Here is a 25,000-nt window from a genome sequence, read left to right on the forward strand (position 1 = left end):
ATCAGTTTTTTTGGGTGATGGCTGTCAAATGATAGTAGGGCATTTTCTGCAGTGTCTTTACGGAATGTAGCTGTTTTTAAACAGTTATTGTCATTAATAATTCGTAGATCTAGGAACGTAATCTCACTTTTACTATAACTATAGGTAAATTTTAGGTTCCACTCATTCCTATTAAGTTTCTGCATAAATTCTATAAGTTTCATCTCAGTGTCCTCCCAGAGGAGGAACACATCATCGATGAATCTCAGCCATAAAGAGATAGAATAGTTTATTTCTTCACTATTAAGTATGTGTTCAAGCTCCCATTTACCGAGGTAGAGGCAAGCAAATGTAGGGGCACAACAGGTCCCCATTGCTGTTCCTAAATTTTGTTGATAACACTTATTTCCAAAAAGAAAATAGTTAAGTTTTAAAATAAAAGATAATAATTCCAAAACAAAATTAGTATGATTATCATAATCAGAACCTCTCTGAATTAAAAAATATTTGATTGCCTCTACCCCTTTATCATGGGGAATACTTGAGTAAAGCGATTCAACATCTATCGCAACCAATAGAGTATTTGCAGTAACCGTTATGTCATTAAGTTTTTTCAACACATCTAGAGTATCCTTAATGTATGAGGGGAGATTTAATAAATTTGGTCTGAGGCAAAAATCCACATACTGTGAAATTTTTTCAGTTAATGAGCCTCTGCCCGATATAATTGGGCGACCTGGAGGTGGCATTTTGTTTTTGGGAAGTTTTGGCAAACTGTAAAAAGTGGCAGTTTTTTGGAAATTTAACATAGAGGAAATCAAACTCTCTCTGGTTAATAGTAACTTCACCTTTAGCTCTCAATAAAATTTGTAGTAATTTTTCTTTATAAATTTCTGTCGGATTAAAACGCAAAATACTGTACTGTTTGTTATCTCTTAATAATCTGTGGCATTCATCGATGTAGTCCTTCGTATTTAGGACTACAACATTGCCGCCTTTGTCTGATTGCTTAATGGTTATTTTGGTATCATTTTGTAATTCACGTAATGCGGCTCTGTTTTTTTGTAAGGTTATAAGACACTGATTCATTACTATTCATAAGATCAATGTCTCTTTCCACCAGTTTAACAAAATTGTGTATTAGAGGAATACTGGAAAGAGCAGGCATATACTGGGACTTCTTTTTAAAGTCACTAAATCCTATGGCGGTTGCCCCACTCGATTGGCCTGTTATTTCTTCTTCCAGTAAATTCAGGGTAGTTTTATCTGTTTTATTCTCAATGTTTTATTCAACACAATCTTTCGAGCAAAAAGGTGAAGGTCTTTCACCAGTTCAAATTTGTCCAATTTATTTGTTGGTGAAAAGGTTAATCCTTTTTCTAAAATTTCTATGAGAGCAAGTTAAATCTCTGACAAATTTACCACATTTATGTGTTGTTTTTCCTCCTCTGCCTGAGTGGATACCTGCGTCTGCCTCTGCCATTTGTGTTTCCTCCCCCCTCTCCTTGGTTTGTGTTTTTGTGACCTAAAAAAAAAAAAAAAAATTTCTGTTGTTCTCTATAGGATTTTTGTGATTTATTTTCCTCTCCACTTGAAATTTCTGATTCATAGCCACTATATGCATAATCATAGACCTTTTTATATTGATAGTCCTGCCAGTCTCTTTGATATTTCTTTTTCTCTGAATTTTACGTAATTCAACTTTTGCTAAGCCCATTAGTCTCTCATACTCATATTTACCTTTCCAAGTATCTACCTCATTTTTAACCGATGTTAGTTCATTCTGAATTTTTTCTAGTCTTAGTTTGTTCTCCTCAATCATTAAATTCATCCAATTCATAGAACATTTGGAAGCATACTCATCCCATTTATTTTGAAAATTTTCCAACAGTGGATGATCTAAATTTGCCCCCGGCCTTTTTCTTATCCTAAGTCCTCTTGGAATCATTTTCATTTCCATATATTTTTCTAGACTAGATATCTCCCATTTTAATTTTTGTTCCTTGAATAATTTTTTCTTATAATCTTTAAATGATTTGTATATACTGGGGTTTTCAGAAGAGATTGAAGTGTTACCCTCTATATTTGAAGGGACTGAAAAGGTATCATCAACATCATAACGCCATTCACTTTCGTTTAATTCAGCCATTTTTAACTCTGTGCTATTGAGCAAACCAAACCCACGTTGGTAATTTAAGTATATGACTCCCACCTTTTTCCAGAGGCTAAATTAACACATACTGTGCACGGTACATAATAGAAAGACCACGTTCAATAGTCAGAAATACAAAATACATAATCTGTACCAGCACCCCTAGTATAATGTATTTTCACAGGTATATACACAGAAAATATAAGTCGTGTATCCTATATAAGGATACACTTTTCTGTATAGTGCACGGTAAGGGTAAATTAGTAATCAATATATATGAAAAAGGAAAAAAAAAAGTACCCTTGTAAATCCAGCAACAAACTATGTATGCAGAAACTTAATAGGAATGAGTGGAACCTAAAATTTACCTATAGTTATAGTAAAAGTGAGATTACGTTCCTAGATCTACGAATTATTAATGACAATAACTGTTTAAAAAAAGCTACATTCCGTAAAGACACTGCAGGAAATGCCCTACTATCATTTGACAGCCATCACCCAAAAAAACTGATACAGAATATCCCTTATGGTCAATTTCTGAGACATAAAAGAAATTGCTTAGATCCTGAACAATTCAAGATAGAGGCAAAAGATTTAAATAGCAGATTTAAAGCAAGAGGATATACACAACAATGCCTGAAAAAAGCTTTTAACAAAACTAAGAATAAAAATAGGGATGACCTATTATATGGTAAATCAGAGGAAACATCAAACAAATTCTTAGTTCGCTTCATAGGGACATACAATCAAAGATGGCAAGATATCCGTTCTATTCTAAACAAGCATTAGCATATACTGTGGATTGACAAATAAATTGGTAAATTTGTAGGTGAATCTCCATTAATGACTCCAAAAAGAGCACCTAATTTAAAAGACTTACTGGTTCAGAGCCACTTTGAAAATAAAAATACAGGGAATTGGCTAAGCATCAAGAAGAATGGAAATTTTAAATGTTCCCACTGTTCAGTGTGTAATAATATGCTAACAGGCAAGAATTTTTGCAATAAATTTGGCTCTTTTCATACAGTGAAGGGCCGTATAACTTGCAAAAGTGAAGGAGTAATCTATATGGTCTCCTGTAATTGTCCCTGTTACTATATAGGCAAAACCTATAGGGAGCTCAAAGAAAGAATAAAAGAACATAAAAGGGACATTAAAAATAAATGTACTAAAACTAGCAGTGTGGCTTGTCATTTTGCAGAATTCCATGATAGTAATAAGAAAATGCTAAAATTTAGGGGCCTTGAAATAGTGGACCTAAAAGGTAGAGGAGGAAACGTAGACCAGATTTTATTATGTAAAGAGAGTAAATGGATTTTCAATCTAAAGAGCCTGAAACCAGAAGGCTTAAATGAGGAGGTAAATTTTGGTTAATTTCTGGGAGATTGAAGTGGTAATAAAATTAGTATTAATAATAACAGCTATCTATGTCACACTAAATACATTCTGAAATAATTAATCTATAGTTGTATAACAATTATGGAACCAGAAATATGATATATGGATTGGGATCCTATCTTGACTCTGTGCTATGAGAATAATAATAAAAAATACCTGGTTTTTCATTAAGAAATGTGTGATCAAATTATGAATGTGTAGATTAGTTACATATACTATGATCATAAGTAAATAGCAAAGTAATGTAAATAGTATTATTTGTTCAATATTTCACCTAAGAGGCTTGTATATATTTCAAAGAAGGTTTTGAAGGCGGAGCATTCTGTTTAAATGTCATGGAGTGTATTCTCCAATCATGCACAGCCGGAAGAAGCCCGAAGGAAACACGGGTGAAACGCGCGTAGCTTGTTTGTATGTTTGAGCGGTGTACCAGCTGAACACCGCTGAACAGCTGATCCCCAAAGAGAAGGATTATTCCCGCATAAGAAAAAGGCGTGCGGATGCACTTAAAGAGCCTTAGACAGCGGAGAAGGAGAAAAGGTAATGAATTTGGAAGTCCAATCACCGGTCCTGTAGATCATATTAATGGATGGAACGAGCAGGTATTTTGACTGCACCAAAACAACCAAGTGAACAGGTACTGTTTGTGTGATATTATGCTGCACAAGCCGCTATAATTAAGATACAAAATGGCATTGTGAACTTGCTAATTCACGATATCCTGCCGAAATTGATACAAGTTGCAATCTTGAATTGGGTATGTTGCTAATTTTGGTTCAAAGCCTTCATTAACGTTTATCCACATCTTTTGGATTACAAATATGCCTAGGAGTGGCATTGTGATTTAAATTTCTAAGTGTACCGGAATACTAACGGACTAACCTAAGAACTCTCCTTAGCAACCTGGGTTGTGATTAATATCTCATGTATTTGGGGGAAATGTTAATATTGCATTATGTTGCTTTTTTGCATATATAAAACAAAATCATTCACACATTTTTATTGGGAGTGTTTTATTATTTTGCAATTTTGACTTTAACTTTATCTAGAGACTAGTATATATTGTTCACTACATAGTTTGTTGCTGGATTTATAAGGGTACATATATATATATATATATATATATATATATATATATATATATATATATATATATATATATATATATATATATATATACATACATACATACATACATACATACATACATATACACACACACACACACACACAGACACATATACATATACACACACACACACACACCGACCGCAATTCCAAGAAAGCAAGCACTCACTGGCGTTTTAAATACAGCAGAGTTTTACTGAGCATAAAGCATATGTGAACCTCAGACTTACAAAACACAAGTAACTTACCACCCTTGTAAGTGCAATCATTACTTCCCCAAAGTGAAGACGCTCTGCCACATCTGGAAACCAGCCAGCCCCAATGCGCATGCACACACAGGACTACCGGTCCCCCTCTGGGCCAGCGTAAAAACCAAAGCTAAAAATAAAACGCATCAATGTAATGCAACACATACTCAATGGTACAAAGATGTTAAAAGATCATAACATAGTGACAAAGACATAAGAGGAGATGGACAGTACTATAGGATCATTTATCCAGCATGGTATAATTACACATAATTAAAAGTTACACTTATGTGCCCAAATTCCAACAATGTCATCAGTCAAAAATTATATATCATGCTGAATACAACAGTGATCGCTGCAGTACTGTATTTACATGGCACATTAAAGGTATAAGCTGAGAAGCCTAACGATATGCATGAACCCAATGTATAATAAAGCTCAATCATTATATAAATATCTATACACAATATGGTTGTTAACATCAAGCACATAAACAATTCAAAATAGAGTATATGATAAGACAAGGTCATGAAGCAAACCATAGTCAAACCATATTAAAGGATAAATCTACCGTCCAAATATAACATCAGCAGGTAAAGCTAGCAAATTGTATAAAGATGGGCACACTCACTTCCAGAAATTCGTGACTACTCAATGTAAGGTATTGCCATAAAAGGGCGCTAACTAGATCATAAAATGGTCATACAAATGCCACCAAGATGGATCAATCAAATGTACACTGCAGGTAGATATTATTTACAGCGAGAAATTATAAGAAACAATGGAGATCAAAGTTAGTATTTAAGCCCCTGGGTTTCAAAGTCTCAAGGGTAAAAATCCATTTGGATTCTCTCTGAAGGAGAGTCTTTGCCCTGTTGCCACCCCTCACTGGTGCTGGAACATGGTCAATAATCATGTATCTCAAATCAGAGACACTATGATTATGAGATAAAAATGCTGTGCAACCGGCTGTTCAGAGCTACCAGTGCGGAGAGCAGTACGTATGGCATACCTATGGTTTGCCATGTTACCCATGGGTCATCCTGGGTCTTACCCACATAAAAACAACCCACAGGGGCAATGGATCATGTAAACAACATGTGCAGTGGTACATGTGACCCTGTAATTAATGTTAAATAGTTTACTTCTCCAGGGGTGGACAAAAATTTTTCCCCTGGGACAACCCATTACAGGTCTCACAACCAATACACCTGTAGCACCCATTTTTCTCTGAGCCTAACCAAGTCCTGCTAGTATAGCTGTATATGTTATCAGTGCGTAATAGCAGATCACGTAGAGATCTGCCCCTCCTGTAACCAACCATTGGGCTCTCAAATGCTTTAAAAAGGTAAAGATGTATCAGATCTTATAGTGTCCCAATTCTTCTTAAGGATCACAGGTAGTTCCACCTTATCAGGTGTAAACGCTGTGGAGAATATTAATCTTCTATCAGTGAAATCATGGCTCTTCTTTACAAGTGCCTGCTCCTGTGTTGTGGAGAGGGCCTCGTCCAATGGCCCACGTAAGAGCTTATCATGATATCCCCTCTCCTTAAAATTTGAGGTACATCTCATCCAATTGGTCAATTTTCTTAGTTGGATCACTATTATTCCTAACCACCCGTTTGAATTGAGACTTGGGTAAAGCCCTTTTCAAACTCGGGTGGTGGCAGCTTGTGGCTTCCAACAGAGACTGCAGCCATTCCTCCAAATCAAATCTTGATCCACCCCATATTAGAATAAGAATGATCTATATACCTTTTAAATACCTTCACCCTTGGATCTTTAAATGCCAGGGTATCCTCTTCTTTAAAGCATGCCATATACAGGTTGGCATACGATGGGACTACATTTGAGCCCATCGCTGTTCAGGCAACCTGGAGGTAATAACTATTCTCAAATTTAAAGTAAATGTACTTCAAACAAAACTCAGTGAGATCAAGGATAACATCAATAGGTGGGCCAACATATGGATATTGGAGCAATGTCCTCTTAATAGCCCCCAAGCCCTCACTATGCGGGATGATGTTACCAGCTTATATACCGTCATCCTGCATAGTGAGGGCTTGGGGGCTATTAAGAGGAGGGTGAAGGTATTTAAAATGTATATAGATGATCTTATTCTAATTTGGGGTGGATCAAGATTTGATTTGGAGGAATGGCTGCAGTCACTGAAATCTGCAGAACAAGAATCTGAAGTTCAAGATGAACTGTGACAATACCTGTATTGATTTCTTGGATTTGAGACTTATTAAAGTTAACAGATTAACGACGACACTATTTCATAAAGCCACTGACCGCAATTCTCTGTTGGAAGCCACAAGCTGCCACCACCCGAGTTTGAAAAGGGCTTTACCCAAGTCTCAATTCAAACGGGTGGTTAGGAATAATAGCGATCAAACTAACGGCTAGATTTAGAGTTTTGTCGGTAACGACCCGCGTATCTAACGCTGGCTTTTTTCTGGCCGCACCTTTAAAATAACTCTGGTATTGAGAGTCCACAGAATGGCTGCGTTAGGCTCCAAAAAAGGAGCGTATAGCATATTTAACGCAACTTCAACTCTCGATACCAGAGTTGCTTACGGACGCGGCCAGCCTCAAAAACATGCTTGTGCAAGATTCCCCCATAGGAAACAATGGGGCTGTTTGAGCTGAAAAAAAACACCTAACACCTGCAAAAAAGCCGCGTTCAGCTCCTAACGCAGCCCCATTGTTTCCTATGGGGAAACACTTCCTACGTCTGCACCTAACACTCTAACATGTACCCCGAGTCTAAACACCCCTAACCTTACACTTATTAACCCCTAATCTGCCGCCCCCGCTATCGCTGACCCCTGTATATTATTTTTAACCCCTAATCTGCCGCTCCGTAAACCGCCGCTACTTACATTATCCCTATGTACCCCTAATCTTCTGCCCCTAACACCGCCGACCCCTATATTATATTTATTAACCCCTAATCTGCCCCCCACAACGTCGCCTCCACTTATTAACCCCTAATCTGCCGAGCGGACCGCACAGCTATTATAAAGTTATTAACCCCAAATCCGCCTCACTAACCCTATAATAAATAGTATTAACCCCTAATCTGCCCTCCCTAACATAGCCGACACCTAACTTCAATTATTAACCCCTAATCTGCCGACTGGAGCTCACCGCTATTCTAATAAATGTATTAACCCCTAAAGCTAAGTCTAACCCTAACACTAACACCCCCCTAAATTAAATATAATTTTAATCTAACGAAATTAATTAACTCTTAAGTAAATTATTCCTATTTAAAGCTAAATACTTACCTGTAAAATAAATCCTAATATAGCTACAATATAAATTATAATTATATTATAGCTATTTTAGGATTAATATTTATTTTACAGGTAACTTTGTATTTATTTTAACCAGGTACAATAGCTATTAAATAGTTAAGAACTATTTAATAGCTAAAATAATTACAAATTTACCTGTAAAATAAATCCTAACCTAAGTTACAATTAAACCTAACACTACACTATCAATAAATTAATTAATTAAATAGAATACCTATAATTATCTACAATTAAACCTAACACTACACCATCAATAAATAAATTAAATACAATTCCTACAAATAAATACAATGAAATAAACTAACTAAAGTACAAAAAATAAAAAAGAACTAAGTTACAAAAAATAAAAAAAATATTTACAAACATTAGAAATATTACAACAATTTTAAACTAATTACACCTACTCTAAGCCCCCTAATAAAATAACAAAGCCCCCCAAAATAAAAAAATGCCCTACCCTATTCTAAATTACTAAAGTTCAAAGCTCTTTTACCTTACCAGCCCTGAAAAGGGCCCTTTGCGGGGCATGCCCCAAGAAGTTCAGCTCTTTTGCCTGTAAAAAAAAACAAACATACAATACCCCCCCCCCCAACATTACAACCCACATACCCCTAATCTAACCCAAACCCCCCTTAAATAAACCTAACACTAAGCCCCTGAAGATCTCCCTACCTTGAGTCGTCTTCACCCAGCCGAGCCAAATTCTTCATCCAAGCGGAGCAAGAAGAGGTCCTCCATCCTATTGAAGTCTTCATCCATGCGGCATCTTCTATCGTCATCCATCCGGAGCGGAGTGGCTCGGCTGGGTGAAGACTCCTCAAGGTAGGGAGATCTTCAGGGGCTTAGTGTTAGGTTTATTTAAGGGGGGTTTGGGTTAGATTAGGGGTATGTGGGTGGTGGGTTGTAATGTTGGGGGGGGGGTATTGTATGTTTTTTTTTACAGGCAAAAGAGCTGAACTTCTTGGGGCATGCCCCGCAAAGGGCCCTTTTCAGGGCTGGTAAGGTAAAAGCTTTGAACTTTAGTAATTTAGAATAGGGTAGGGCATTTTTTTATTTTGGGGGCTTTGTTATTTTATTAGGGGGCTTAGAGTAGGTGTAATTAGTTTAAAATTGTTGTAATATTTTTCTAATGTTTGTAAATATTTTTTTATTTTTTGTAACTTAGTTCTTTTTTATTTTTTTGTACTTTAGTTAGTTTATTTCATTGTATTTATTTGTAGGAATTGTATTTAATTAATTTATTGATAGTGTAGTGGTAGGTTTAATTGTAACTTAGGTTAGGATTTATTTTACAGGTAAATTTGTAATTATTTTAACTATTTTAGCTATTAAATAGTTCTTAACTATTTAATAGCTATTGTACCTGGTTAAAATAAATACAAAGTTACCTGTAAAATAAATATTAATCCTAAAATAGCTATAATATAATTATATTTTATATTGTAGCTATATTAGGATTTATTTTACAGGTAAGTATTTAGCTTTAAATAGGAATAATTTATTTAAGAAGAGTTAATTAATTTCGTTAGATTAAAATTATATTTAATTTAGGGGGGTGTTAGTGTTAGGGTTAGACTTAGCTTCAGGGGTTAATACATTTATTAGAATAGCGGTGAGCTCCAGTCGGCAGATTAGGGGTTAATAATTGAAGTTAGGTGTCGGCGATGTTAGGGAGGGCAGATTAGGGGTTAATACTATTTATTATAGGGTTAGTGAGGCGGATTAGGGGTTAATAATTTTATTATAGTAGCGGTGCGGTCCGCTCGGCAGATTAGGGGTTAATAAGTGTAGGCAGGTGGAGGCGACGTTGAGGGGGGCATAGCTATAATGTAGGTGGCGGCTCTTTGCGGTCGGCAGATTAGGGGTTAATTATTGTAGGTAGCTGGCGGCGATGTTGTGGGGGGCAGGTTAGGGGTTAATAAATATAATATAGGGGTCGGCGGTGTTAGGGGCAGCAGATTAGGGGTACATAAGTATAACGTAGGTGGCGGTCAGCAGATTAGGGGGTTAAAAAATTTTATTAGAGTGTCGGCGATGTGGGGGGCCTCGGTTTAGGGGTACATAGGTAGTTTATGGGTGTTAGTGTACTTTAGAGCACAGTAGTTAAGAGCTTTATGAACCGGCGTTAGCCCAGAAAGCTCTTAACTACTGACTTTTTTCTGCGGCTGGAGTTTTGTCGTTAGATTTCTAACGCTCACTTCAGACACGACTCTAAATACTGGAGTTAGAAAGATCCCATTGAAAAGATAGTATACGCAATTGACGTAAGGGGATCTGCGGTATGGAAAAGTCGCGGCTGAAAAGTGAGCGTTAGACCCTTTTATGAATGACTCCAAATACCGGCGGTAGCCTAAAACCAGCGTTAGGAGCCTCTAACGCTGGTTTTCACGGCTACCGCCAAACTCCAAATCTAGGCCTAAGAAAATTGACCAGTTGGATGAGACGTACCTCAAATTTAAGGAGAGGGGATATCATGATAAACTCTTACGTGGGCCATTGGACGAGGCCCTTTTCCACAACACAGGAGCAGGCACTTGTAAAGAGCCATGATTCTACTGATAGAAGATTAATATTCTCCACAGCGTTTACACCTGATAAGGTGGAACTACCTGTGATCCTTAAGAAGAACTGGAACACTATAAGATCTGATACATCTTTACCTTTTAAAGAATTTGAGAGCCCGATGGTTGGTTACAGGAGAGGCCGATGGTTGGTTACAGGAGAGGCAGATCTCTACGTGATCTGCTATTATGCACTGATAACAAATACAGCTATACTAGAAGGACTTGGTTAGGCTCAGAGAAAAATGGGTGCTACAGGTGTAGTGGTTGTGTGACCTGTAATGGGTTGTCCCAGGGGAAAAAAAAAATATAAAAAATTGTCCACCCCTGGAGAAATCAACGATTTAACATTAATTACAGGGTACCACTACACATGTGGTTTACATGATCCATTGCCCCTGTGGGTTGTTTTACTTGGGTAAGACCCAGGATGATCTACGGGTACGCATGGCAAACCATAGGTCTGCCATACGTACTGCTCTCCGCACTGGTAGCTCTGAACAGCCGGTTGCACAGCATTTTTTTTATCTCATAATAATAGTGTCTCTGATTTGAGATACATGATTATTGACCATGTTCCAGCACCAGTGAGGGGTGGCAACAGGGCAAAGACTCTCCTTCAGAGAGAATCCATATGGATTTTTACCCTTGAGACTTTGATACCCAGGGGCTTAAAGGGACACTGAACCCAATTTTTTTCTTTTGTGATTCAGATAGAGCATGCAATTATAAACAACTTTCTAATTTACTCCTATTATCAAATTTTCTTCATTCTCTGGGTATATTTATTTGAAAAGCAAGAATTTAAGTTTAGATGCCGGTCCATTTTTGGTGAACAACCTGGGTTGTCCTTACTGATTGGACAGCACTAATAAACAAATGCTGTCCATGGTTCTGAATCACAAATTTGCTGGCTCCTTAGCTTAGATGCCTTCTTTTTCAAATAAAGATATCAAGAGAACGAAGAAAAATTGATAATAGAAGTAAATTAGAAAGTTGCTTAAAATTGTATGCTCTATCTGAATTATGAAAGAAAAAAATTTGGGTTCAGTATCCCTTTAAATACTAACTTTGATCTCTATTGTTTCTTATAATTTCTCCCTGTAAATAATTATATCTACCTACAGTGTACATTTGATTGTTCCATCTTGGTGGTATTTGTATGACCATTTTGTGATCTAGTTAGCGCCCTTTTATGGCAATACCTTAAGTTGAGTAGTCACGAATGTCTGGAAGTGAGTGTGCCCATCTTTATACAATTTGCTAGCTTTACCTGCTGATGTTATATTTGGACAGTAGATTTATCCTTTAATATGGTTTGCTTCATGACCTCGTCTTATCATATACTCCTCTATTTCGAATTGTTTATGTGCTTGATGATATGCCCCATATTGTGTATAGATATTATATAATGATTGAGCTTTATTATACATTGGGTTCATGCATATCGTTAGGCTTCTCAGCTTATACCTTTCATGTGCCATGTAAATACAGTACTGCAGCGATCACTGTTGTATTCAGCATGATATATAATTTTTGACTGATGACATTGTTGGAATTTGGGCACATAAGAGTAACTTTTAATTATGTGTAACTATACCATGCTGGATAAATGATCCTATAGCACTGTCCATCTCCTCTTATGTCTTTGTCACTATGTTATGATCTTTTAACATCTTTGTACCATTGAGTATGTGTTGCATTACATTGATGCGTTTTATTTTTAGCTTTGGTTTTTACGCTGGCCCAGAGGGGGACCGGTAGTCCTGTGTGCGCATGCGCAGTTGCGCATTGGGGCTGGTCGGTTTCCGGATGTGGCATCTTCACTTTGGGGGAAGTAATGATTGCACTTATAAGGGTGGTAAGTTACTTGTGTTTTGTAAGTCTGAGGACGGGCTACGGCCCAAAAACTTTCACATATGCTTTATGCTCAGTAAAACTCTGCTGTATTTAAAACGCCAGTGAGTGCTTGCTTTCTTGGAATTGCGGTGTATGATCGTTTGGCAGGCACCCTGGGAGCTGACTTGAGTGTGTGCTGGGTTTCTGGACTTTTTATACATATACATATATATATATATATATATATATATATATATATATATACACACACACACACACACACAAAACACGGAAGGGAACTGCACTCTCATACCGGACCGGGTACACATCCTATGACCCTGCAACATGCTCAGCCCTGGGTGCCACTGGCACTCACAGGAAGCTGTGCTGCCCCCAGAGCCACAAGCAGTTAACCCCAGACAGGTCTGGGTGCAAGAACCATAGGGAAAATTACAAAACAAATTAATACAATACACAGAGAAAACCCAGCACTCACTTACAAGCTCTCAGCTAAGATTTAAAAGCAAAAATGGAAAGGTTAGTCACCGCATCTGGCCGTGTTTTGTATATGTCTAGGGTGGTTACATATTCCTGTGCACCCTTCCCTTGTTTTCAGTTTGTTTGGATTTGAAAGCTTGCATTGTGTGGCTGTTTTAGGGTCTCAGGTATTGGAAAGGACCTTGACGTGGTACCCGAGCTTGTCCCATTTGGCCAGATGCGGTGACTAACCTTTCCATTTTTGCTTTTAAATCTTAGCTGAGAGCTTGTAAGTGAGTGTGTGTGTGTGTGTGTGTGTGTGTGTGTGTACACACACACATATATATACACATACATAGCGTTGCGGAATCTGTTGGCGCTTTATAAAATAAATAATAATAATATAAAATGTATCATCTACAAAACATTTATGCAAAGAAAATCCAGTGTATAATGTCCCTTTAAAGGGATAGAAAGCTCAAAAATGACTGTTTATAACTTTTTTTCTGCTTTGTTTTTGAGCCTGAGGGGTTAATCATCCATTTGCAAGTGGGTGCAATGCTATTTAGTCTATTATACACACTGTAAAAATTTCGTAGAGTTTACTGCTTTTTCCCCCCACTGTTTTGCAGTTTATGTGTTTGTTTTTTCCCTTAAAGGCACAGTACCGTTTTTTATATTCTGCTTTTTCACATTTATTAAAGTGTTTTCCAAGCTTGCTGGTCTCATTACTAGTCTGTTAAACATGTCTGACATAGAGGAAACTCCTTGTTCATTATGTTTAGAAGCCATTGTGGAAACCCCTCTTAGAATGTGTACCAAATGCACTGATCTTACTATAAATTTTAAAGACCATATTCTGGCTTTAAAAGATTTATCACCAGAGGAAATTGACAAGGGGGAAGTTATGCAGACTAACTCTCTCCACGTGTCAGAACCTATAACTCCCGCTCAGGGGATGCCAAGTACATCTAGGGCGCCCATAGCGTATACTTTACAAGACATGGCGGCAGTTATGAATCATACCCTTACAGAGGTATTGTCCAAACTGCCAGGGTTACAAGGAAAGCGAGACAGCTCTGGGGCTAGAACAAATACAGAGCTCTCTGACGCTTTAATAGCTATGTCTGATATACCTTCACAATGTGCAGAAGCCGAAGCAGGAGAGCTTCTATCTGTGGGTGATTTTTCTGATTCAGGGAAGACACTTCAACCTGATTCTGATATGTCTGCATTTAAATTTAAGCTTGAACACCTCCGCGTGTTGCTCAGGGAGGTTTTAGCAACTCTGGATGACTGACGCCATTGTAGTCCCAGAGAAATTGTGTAAATTGGATAAATACTATGCAGTGCCCGTTTACACTGATGTTTTTCCAATCCCTAAGAGGTTTTCAGAAATTATTACTAAGGAATGGGATAGACCAGGTGTACCGTTCTCTCCCCCTCCTGTTTTTAAAAAGATGTTTCCTATAGATACCGCTACACGGGACTTGTGGCAAATGGTCCCTAAGGTGGAGGGAGCAGTCTCTACCCTAGCGAAGCGTACAACTATCCCTGTCGAGGACAGTTGTGCTTTTCTAGATCCAATGGACAAAAAATTAGAGGGTTACCTTAAGAAAATTTCTATTCAACCAGGTTCTATTCTCCAGCCCCTTGCATGCATTGCCCCAGTCACTGATGCTGCTGCCTTCTGGTTTGAGTCTCTAGAAGAGGCTCTACAGGAAGAAACCCCGTGGGAAGATATCCTTGACAAGCTTAAAGCTCTTAAGCTAGCCAATTCATTTGTTTCTGACGCCGTTGTTCATTTAACCAAGCTAACGGCTAAAAACTCAAGCTTTTGCTATTCAGGCGCGTAGGGCGCTATGGCTCAAATCCTCGTCAGCTGACGTTACTTCAAAGTCTAAGCTTCTCAACATTCCCTTCAAGGGGCAGACCCTATTCGGGCCTGGACTGAAGGAGATCATTTCTGATATTACTGGAGGAAAAGGTCACGCCCTTCCTCAGGATAGGTCCAACAAATTAAGGACCAAACAGACTAATTTTCGTTCCTTTCGAAACTTCAAGAGTGGCGCAGCTTCAACTTCCTCTAATACAAAACAAGAGGGAAATTTTGCCCAGTCCAAGCCGGTCTGGAGACCTAACCAGGCTTGGAACAAAGGAAAGCAGGCCAAAAAAACCTGCTGCTGCCTCTAAGACAGCATGAAAGATCAGCCCCCGATCCGGAAACGGATCTAGTAGGGGCAGACTTTCTCTCTTCACCCAGGCTTGGGCAAGAGATGTCCAGGATCCCTGGGCATTAGAAATTGTGTTCCAGGGATATCTTCTGGATTTCAAAGCTTCTTCCCCAAAAAGGGAGATTTCATCTCTCACAATTATCTGCAAACCAGATAAAGAGAGAGGCATTCTTACATTGTGTTAAAGACCTCCTAGTTATGGGAGTGATCCACCCAGTTCCAAAGGAGGAACAGGGGCAAGGCTTCTATTCAAATCTGTTTGTAGTTCCCAAGAAAGAGGGAACTTTCAGACCAATCTTAGATCTCAAGATCCTAAACAAATTTCTCAGGGTCCCATCCTTCAAGATGGAGACTATTCGAACCATCCTACCTTTGATCCAGGAGGGTCAATATATGACTACCGTGGACTTAAAGGATGCTTATCTTCACATTCCGATACACAGAGATCATCATCGGTTTCTCAGGTTCGCCTTCCCAGACAGGCATTATCAGTTTGTGGCTCTTCCCTTTGGGTTAGCTACGGCACCAAGAACCTTTACGAAAGTTCTAGGGTCACTCCTAGCGGTCACAAGGCCGCGGGGTATAGCAGTAGCCCCTTAACTAGACGACATTCTGATACAGGCATCAAATTTTCAAATTGCCAGGTCCCATATGGACATTGTTCTGGCATTCCTGAGGTCTCATGGGTGGAAGGTGAACGAAGAAAAGAGTTCTCTATCCCCTCTCACAAGAGTTTCTTCCTAGGAACTCTGATAGATTCTGTAGAAATGAAGATTTACCTGACAGAGGCCAGGTTGTCAAAACTTCTAAATTCCTGCAGTGTTCTTTATTCTACTTCTCGCCCTTCAGTGGCTCAGTGTATGGAAGTAATCGGCTTAATGGTAGCGTCAATGGACATAGTGCCGTTTGCCCGCCTACATCTCAGACTGCTGCAACTTTGCATGCTCAGTCAGTGGAATGGGGATTACACAGATTTGTCCCCTCTACTAAATCTGGATCATGAGACCAGGGATTCTCTTCTCTGGTGGCTATCTCGTGTCCATCTGTCCAAGGGTATGACCTTCCGCAGGCCAGATTGGACAATAGTAACGACAGATGCCAGCCTTCTGGGCTGGGGTGCAGTCTGGAACTCCCTGAAGGCTCAGGGCTCATGGACTCAGGAGGAGGCACTCCTTCCGATAAACATTCTGGAACTAAGAGCGATATTCAATGCTCTTCAAGCTTGGCCTCAGCTTGCTGCGGTCAGGTTCCTCAGATTTCAGTCGGACAATATCACGAATATATCCTACATCAACCATCAAGGGGGAACAAGGAGTTCCCTAGCAATGTTGGAGGTTTCAAAAATAATTCTATGGGCAGAGGTTCACTCTTGTCATCTATCAGCTATCCATATCCCAGGAGTAGAGAACTGGGAGGCGGATTTTCTAAGTCGGCAGACTTTTCATCCGGGGGAGTGGGAACTCCATCCGGAGGTATTTGCACAGTTGATTCAACTTTGGGGCAAACCAGAACTGGATCTCATGGCGTCTCGTCAGAACGCCAAGCTTCCTTGTTACGGATCCAGGTCCAGGGATCCCAAGGCAGCGCTGATAGATGCTCTAGCAGCGCCTTGGTCTTTCAACCTGGCTTATGTGTTTCCACCATTTCCTCTGCTCCCTCGTCTGATTGCCAAGATCAAGCAGGAGAGAGCTTCGGTGGTGATTTTGATAGCACCTGCGTGGCCACGCAGGACTTGGTATGCAGATCTGGTGGACATGTCATCTCTGGTATGCAGATCTGGTGGACATGTCACCGCTGAGGCAGAACCTTCTACGTCAGGGTCTGTTCAACCATCCAAATCTAATTTCTCTGCGTCTGACTACTTGAAGATTGAACGCTTGACACCTTAATCCAGATGTTCAGGCGTTTTGTCAGGCTTTAGTTTGAATCAAGCCTGTGTTTAAACCTGTTGTTCCGCCATGGAGTTTAAATTTAGTTCTTAAGGTTCTGCAAGGGGTTCCGTTTGAACCTTTGCATTCCATAGATATTAAACTTTTGTCTTGGAAAGTTCTGTTTTTAGTAGCTATCTCCTCGGCTCGAAGAGTTTCGGAGTTATCTGCATTACAATGCGATTCCCCTTATCTCATTTTCCATGCAGATAAGGTAGGGTTACGTACCAAACCTGGTTTTCTTCCTAAGGTGGTATCTAATTAAAATATCAATCAGGAGATTGTTGTTCCTTCACTATGTCCTAATCCTTCTTCAAAGAAGGAACGTCTATTACACAATCTTGATGTGGTTCGTGCTTTAAAATTTTTATTTACAAGCTACGAAGGATTTTCGTCAAATATCTGCTTTGTTTGTGGTCTACTCTGGACAGAGGAGAGGCCTAAAGGCTTCGGCAACTTCTCTTTCTTTTTGGCTAAGAAGTATAATACGCTTAGAGAAATAAATTTATCAGGTAAGCATAAATTTTGTTTTCTCTTGTAAGGTGTATCCAGTCCACGGCCCTCCCTGTCATTTTAAGGCAGGTGTTTTTTTATTTTTAAACTACAGTCACCACTGCACCCTATAGTTTCTCCTTTCTCTTGCTCGTCTTCGGTCAAATGACTGGAAGTGGCAGTTAGGGGAGGAGCTATATAGACAGCTCTGCTGTGGGTGTCCTCTTGCAGCTTCCTGTTGGGAAGGAGAATATCCCAAGCATTAATTTTTGCCCTTTCTATTGCTTTACTGGGGGATTAAATGTTGAGCGTAATATCCGTTATAACAATTTCTAGTAAGACTATAAGCGCCTATATATTACCGGATATATCGGATATCCACTGGTTTATCCAATTACCTGACTTCCTGGGTTTCATTGGCACCAGATCTATAAAGGGCACTTTGATAAAGCAAGGGGCACGCATGCTTTTATCCACATCGGCCTCCAGCAAGATCAGATCCACAATCTCCTGCATCCACGTGGTCCCTGCAAATAAAGTCAGATTATTCTGTTACATAGTGCTCAAAAAACACAAAACAATTACCAGATTTATGTTACCAACAAGGAAAATGTTAGAATTTATTTTGTGCAGAATCGTCAGTTTACCTAAAAGGGACAGCCTACTCCAGAATCTTTATTGTTTAAAAAAAATAGATAATCCCTTTATTTACCATTCCCCAGTTTTGCATAACCAACACAGTTGTATTAATATACTTTTTACCTCTGTGATTGCCTTGTATCTAATCTTCTGCTAGACAGACTAGCACTGTCTAGCTGTGTAAAAAAAAAAAAAAAAAAAAAAAAAAAAAAAAAAAAAGGTCAAAATGCACTGAGATAAGAGGCGGTCTTCAAGGACTTAGAAATTAGCATATGAGCCTTCCTAGGTTTAGCAATCATAGAAGAATACCAAGAGAACAAATCAAATGTGATGATAAAAGTAAATTGGAAACTTGTTTAAAATTACATGCCCTATATGAATCATGAAAGTTGAATTTTGACTAGACTGTCCCTTCAATTATTCAAGGAGACAGTGAGCGAACTTCGTAATGGTTTGTGAGTGACTGTCAAGCATTTGCACAATACTGTATAAACGTCACATGTATCCGTCTGTATTCATTAGACCAGTAACAAATGTACCAACTACATGGTGCACAAAAGTTGTCACCAGTAGTTTTCAAGCTATGCTAAATGCATGGCAGTAAATTAGAGCTGCACATCCTTGCTAAGATGCACATTAATAAATTCCATGTGATGTGACTGCATTTGTCCTGCTCTCAGATGCTGTCCCATGACCTGACATGCAGGGAGAGATAGGAAACTACATTCATACTATTACAAAACATGTCTTAGGGTCTGATTCTATAAAACTCTCTGGGCTGGTGAGATTTTTTTTTTTTAAGAATAATCAAATGTCCTATTTCGCTGGTGGAATTCTATAAAGTCACTTTTTAACATGGAAAGGGGGCGTCTTTTAATGGCTCAGTTCCCTGCCCAAATAGACCACTGTATAGTAACAGGATGTTACAAACTGCTGTTTGTAACTGGCCCTTTAAATGGAAAATTGCCCTGCTTCCCTGGATTTTGGAGAAGCCTATTTGCCAGCCTCCTTCCACATGACTATGGCCCCTGAGGACATATTGACTTTTGTTGGGTGTGTGTGGCCCTTTAAGAACCGTCTGGGGACATATTGTGACTTTGGTGAACAATGCCCCTTTAAGACTATGTCCCTAGACCTGTGAAATGACTTGTCCCTGGCTTTCTCCCACTTGGTTCAGTTTCATTGTGTGCCATTAAGTGCTATGTGACAGACCCTTCGGTCAGAACTACAGAGATAACTTTGTTCAGCTTCAAGAAGCATTCTAAATACAAGTTTGCTGGGATCAGCTCTAATTAAGTTTAGTGATAAAACATTCCCATTGTCTAATCAGACTTCTAGTAGTGATAAGGTGGTCTGCATTGTTTTATTGTGTGTAAAATGTTATCTGCTGAAGTAATGTTGTGGCCTGTCAAAGGGAGTGTCTCTATCTAATATCAAATGTGTGATGGGGGATTTTATGCCTCCCCCTGAGAGTGTCCTGTTTGCATGTAACCTCAATAAAAAGCAGGCTGTGTGCTCCAGCACATGAGACCTATGTTGACCCTCTAACTTGAAGCTTTGACTCATGTTTGTAGGATACAGCTTATAATCACTACAGGGATTGCTATGCTCTTCATACTCCCTTAGCTACAGGGATTGCTACAGAAGGAAGAGGTTCACCTACTGGAGCCTGGTCATAGGGCCAGGGCGCAGAGCAGACGGCGAGATACCAGCCCAGCAGCGGTGGTTCATAGAGTCTGCATTACTTATGGTGGCTACGCAGCAGTTATAGAGTCTACGGTGCTGCTGCTCCTTTGGTGAGCGCTAGGAGCATCCTTTTCTACGGTCCAACTTCCAGCCAGCCTGGAGGCAACCGTAACACAGGATAAAGTCATTGTTTGCCAGATATTGCTGCAATATATGGCAGCCAACGGGTTAACTTATCTAGTAATGGATAGATCATGTTTAGTTTTATGTGGCAGACAAAAAGAAATCATATTACCACGGGGGTTACTCAAGGCCCGTTCTAGCTTGTGTATGGCCCGTTCTAGCTTGTGTATGGCCCTCAAGGCCCGTTCTAGCTTGTGTATGGCCCGTTCTAGCTTGTGTATGGCCCTCAAGGCCCGTTCTAGCTTGTGTATGGCCCTCAAGGCCCGTTCTAGCTTGTGTATGGCCCTCAAGGCCCGTTCTAGTTAATTAAACCTTTGAAGATATGATCCTAGATAAATCTGTGTATGGTCACATCACTAATGAGCATAGTTTTTATTCTGGGTAATTATTTATTATGATAATTGATGTTATTATCAGTTATGAATACACAGCCAACATTTTACACAGGTACATTACATTAATGAGGGTACAATTCATATTTTATATTTAATCAGTTTTCTATTGTCTTTCGCTAAATTAACATACCAACCAAATTTGGATATTTTCTGCATACATTGACATTTTGTTTACAATAATTCGCCTAGATTACGAGTTCTGCGGTAACAGGGGTGCGTTGCTAACAAGCCTTTTTTTCCCACCGCTCCCTTAAGACAACGCTGGTATTACAGGTTTTTTTAAACCTGGCGTTAGCCGTAAAAAGGTGAGCGTAGAACAAAAAATTTAGCTCCACATCTCACCTCAATACCAGCGTTGCTTAAGTCAGCGGTGAGCTGGCTAAACGTGCTCGTGCACGATTTACCCATAGGAAACAATGGGGCTGAGCTGGCTGAAAAAAAAAAACCTATCACCTGCAAAAAAGCAGCGTTCAGCTCCTAACGCAGCCCCATTCTTTCCTATGGGGAAATGAATTTTATGTCTGCATCTAACACCCTAACATGAACCCCGAGTCTAAACACCCCTAATATTACACTTATTAACCCCTAATCTGCCGCCCCCGACATCGCTGACACCTGCATTATATTATGAACCCCTAATCTGCCGCTCTGGACACCGCCGCCACCTACATTATCCCTATGAACCCCTAATCTACTCCCCCAACATTATATTTATTAACCCCTAATCTGCTGCCCCCAACGTCGCCGCAACTATATTAAATTTATTAACCCCTAATCTGCCGCCGCCACTATTATACATTTTTTAACCCCTAAACCTAAGTCTAACCCTAACACCCCCCTAACTTAAATATAATTTAAATTAACTAGGTACAATAGTTATTAACTATTTAATAACTTCCTAGTTAAAATAAGTACAAAGGTACCTGTAAAATAAACCCTAACCTAAGTTACAATTACACCTAACACTACACTATAATTAAACTAACTACAATTAAATAAACTAAATTACAGGAAAAAAAAAAATGAATTACAAGAATTTTAAACTATTTACACCTAATCTAATCCCCCTAATAAAATAAAAAAGCCCCCCCAAAATAATAAAATTCCCTACCCTAAATTACAAATAGCCCTTAAAAGTACCTTTTGCGGGGCATTGCCCCAAAGTAATCAGCTCACCTGTAAACAAAATACAATACCCACCCCAACATTAAAACCCACCACCCACACACCCAACCCTACTCTAAAACCCACCCAATCCCCCCTTAAAAAAAACTAACACTACCGCAAGTAGAGCTCCAGAGGGGCAGAAGTCTTCATCCGATCCGGACAGAAGAGGTCCTCCAAATGGCAGAAGTCTTCATCCAGGCGGAATCTTCTATATTCATCCATCCGGAGCGGTCGATCTTCAATCCAGCCGACGCAGAGCCATCCTCTTCAAACGAAGTCCAAGCGAAGAATGAAGGTTCCTTTAAATGACGTCACCCAAGATGGCGTCCCTTGAATTCCGATTGGCTGATGGGATTCTATCAGCCAATCGGAATTAAGGTAGGAAAAATCCTATTGGCTGATCCGATCAGCCAATCGGATTGAAGTTCCAATCAGCCAATAGGATTTTTCCTACCTTAATTCCGATTTTCTGATAGAATCCCATCAGCCAATCGGAATTCAAGGGACGCCATCTTGGATGACGTTATTTAAAGGAACCTTCATTCTTCGCTTGGACTTCGTTTGAAGAGGATGGCTCTGCGTCGGCTGGATTGAAGATGGACCTGCTCCGCTCCGGATGGATGAAGATAGAAGATGCGGCCTGGATGAAGACTTCTGCAGCTTGGAGGACCTCTTCTGCCTGGATCGGATGAAGACTTCTGCCCCTCTGGAGGTCCACTTGTGCCCGGCTGGGTGAAGACGTCTCAAGGTAGGGAGATCTTCAAGGGGTTAGTGTTAAGTTTTATTAAGGGGGGATTGGGTGGGTGGTGGGTTTTAATGTTGGGGGGGGGTATGGTACTTTTTTTTCTTCTACAGGTGAAAGAGCTGATTACTTTGGGGCAATGCCCCGCAAAAGGCCCTTTTAAGGGCTATTTGTAATTTAGTATAGGGTAGGGAATTTTATTATTTTGGGGGGCTTTTTTATTTTATTAGGGGGTATTAGAGTAGGTGTAATTAGTTTAAAAAAAAAAAATTGTAATTATTTTTTTATTTTCTGTAATTTAGTGTTTGTTGTTTTTCGAACTTTAGTTTATTTAATTGTAATAAATTGTAGGTTGTTTAGGTAATTTATTTAATGATAGTGTAGTGTTATGTGTAATTGTAACTTAGGTTAGGATTTATTTTACAGGTAAATTTGTATTTATTTTAGCTAGGTAGTTATTAAATAGTTAATAACTATTCTACCTAGTTAAAATAAATACAAAGTTGTCTGTAAAATAAATATAAACCCTTATGTAGCTACAATGTAACTATTAGTTATATTGTAGCTAGCTTAGGGTTTATTTTATAGGTATTTAGTTTTAAATAGGATTAATTTAATTGTAGTAATTTTATTTAGATTATTTTAAATTATATTTAAGTTAGGGGAGGGTTAGGTTTAGACTTAGGTTTAGGGGTTAATACCTTTAATATAATAGCGGCGACGTTGGGGGTGGCAGATTAGGGGTTAATAAATGTAGGTAGGTGTCGGCGATGTTAGGGATGGCAAATTAGGGGTTAATAAAATTTAACTAGTGTTTGCAAGGTGGAAGTGCGGCGGTTTATGGGTTAATATATTTATTAAAGTGGCGGCGATGTCCGGTCGGCAGATAAGGGGTTAATATATTTAATAAAGTGTTTCCGATGTGGGGGGGGGCTCGGTTTAAGGGTTAATAGGTAGTTTATGGGTGTTAGTGTACTTTTTAGCACTTTAGTTAAGAGTTTTATGTTACACGTTAGCCCATAAAACTCTTAACTACTGACTTTTAAATGTGGTATCAGCCTTGACAGGAGAGGGTGTACCGCTCACTTCTTCCAAGACTCGTAATACCAGCGTTAGGCAAATCCCATTGAAAAGATACGATACGCAATTGACGTAAGGGGATTTGCGGTATGCTCGAGTCGTGGAAGGAAAGTGAGCGGTACACCTGTACCTGCCAGACTCTTAATACCAGCGGGCGTTAAAAAGCAGTGGGACCTTTCAATGCTGCTTTTTAAGGCTAACGCAAGATTCGTAATCTATTAGAAAGTTTGTTTTTGTCAACGCACCCCAACAACTTGCTTTACTTGGAGGAGCTAATCCAGAATTGTTATTGGAGTAGACGTGGTTTGCTACTGTAATGAAGCTAGAAAAATTTGCATTGTTTTACATTATAGTATGTTATCACCTCTACTAAGGCCAATTAGGCACATATATGTAAAATTTGTATGCTCTATTTAAATGAGGAGCATTTAATTTTGACTTTCATGTCCCAGTCATATATGATGCCAGATTCCAGAATAAAATGCATAATAATGCTTGTACTCACCTGCTTTGGGATATGTTGCTATCAAAATATCATCTTCTCGTGCCTGGAATTTCTGGATTGCATCCCAAGAGTCACAAGTCGACTGAGGAAATATGATCCCCTCAATTTCACCCATAGGGAATTCCATTCCCTCCATTTTTTTAACAAGTTCCTCTAACTCTGCAGGGTCCATTCTGCAGATAAAACAAATATATGTGTGAGAATCTGACACTCCAAATATATGGCACAGGTCAAATTACATTCACTGTGTTATATAATACAATGTACTGTTACTCTATTACTCTGCACTAGTCTTGTGAAATCCCATCAGCCTTTCCTGCTTCACCAGTTCCTGTTCTATGCAGCCAGTTCTAAAGTTCACTAATATCTCTAATTTTAAAGGAATAGTAAATACTAGCTATAATGGTGAATTGAGAGCAAAGAAAAGCCAGAGAAATATAGATGGGTGTGTTAAAAATTATATATATATATATTGCTTAAATATTGGAGATTTAAGTGTAAAGGTTTAGTTTCTATAAAGTATTGGGCATGCCCCATGTTAAAACCTAGGTTTTTTCCTTATCTATCCCTTCTGCTGAGGACAATTACAGGGATATATTAAAAACAGACAATACAAGAGAGTGTGCACATAATTAAACATTTTATATTACAGTCCTAAAGTGTTTAAAGTGATAGTAAACCTTAACTAATCAAATGCCATATATTTAAATCTTTGCCATTAAAGAAGTATGTGTGTACAGTACTTTTTTTGTTTTTAATCTATCTGTGAAAGGGTTAAATCTGTGCCTATAGTAATGTTTCTATTGCAATGTTATGCCGGCCCACTTGGATCAACTCTTTTT

At 38.9% G+C, this 25,000-nt stretch overlaps 1 protein-coding gene across 1 annotated transcript in view; it reads right to left on the reverse strand.

Moving 5' to 3' along the window:
* Positions 1-24,330, reverse strand: part of LOC128642303 (sulfotransferase 1C2-like) — a 68,555-nt gene extending 44,225 nt beyond the window's left edge. Inside the window, exons 1-2 of the mRNA XM_053695025.1 lie at positions 24,159-24,330; positions 18,160-18,288 (exon numbers count right to left, since the gene is read on the reverse strand). Of these exons, the coding sequence (XP_053551000.1) occupies positions 18,160-18,288; positions 24,159-24,330 (301 nt within the window). The remainder of the gene's footprint in view (positions 1-18,159; positions 18,289-24,158) is intronic.
* Between the last annotated feature and the right edge of the window lie 670 nt (positions 24,331-25,000).

This window comes from Bombina bombina, chromosome 11 (genome assembly GCF_027579735.1).
Source record: "Bombina bombina isolate aBomBom1 chromosome 11, aBomBom1.pri, whole genome shotgun sequence".
Lineage (NCBI taxonomy): Eukaryota > Metazoa > Chordata > Amphibia > Anura > Bombinatoridae > Bombina > Bombina bombina.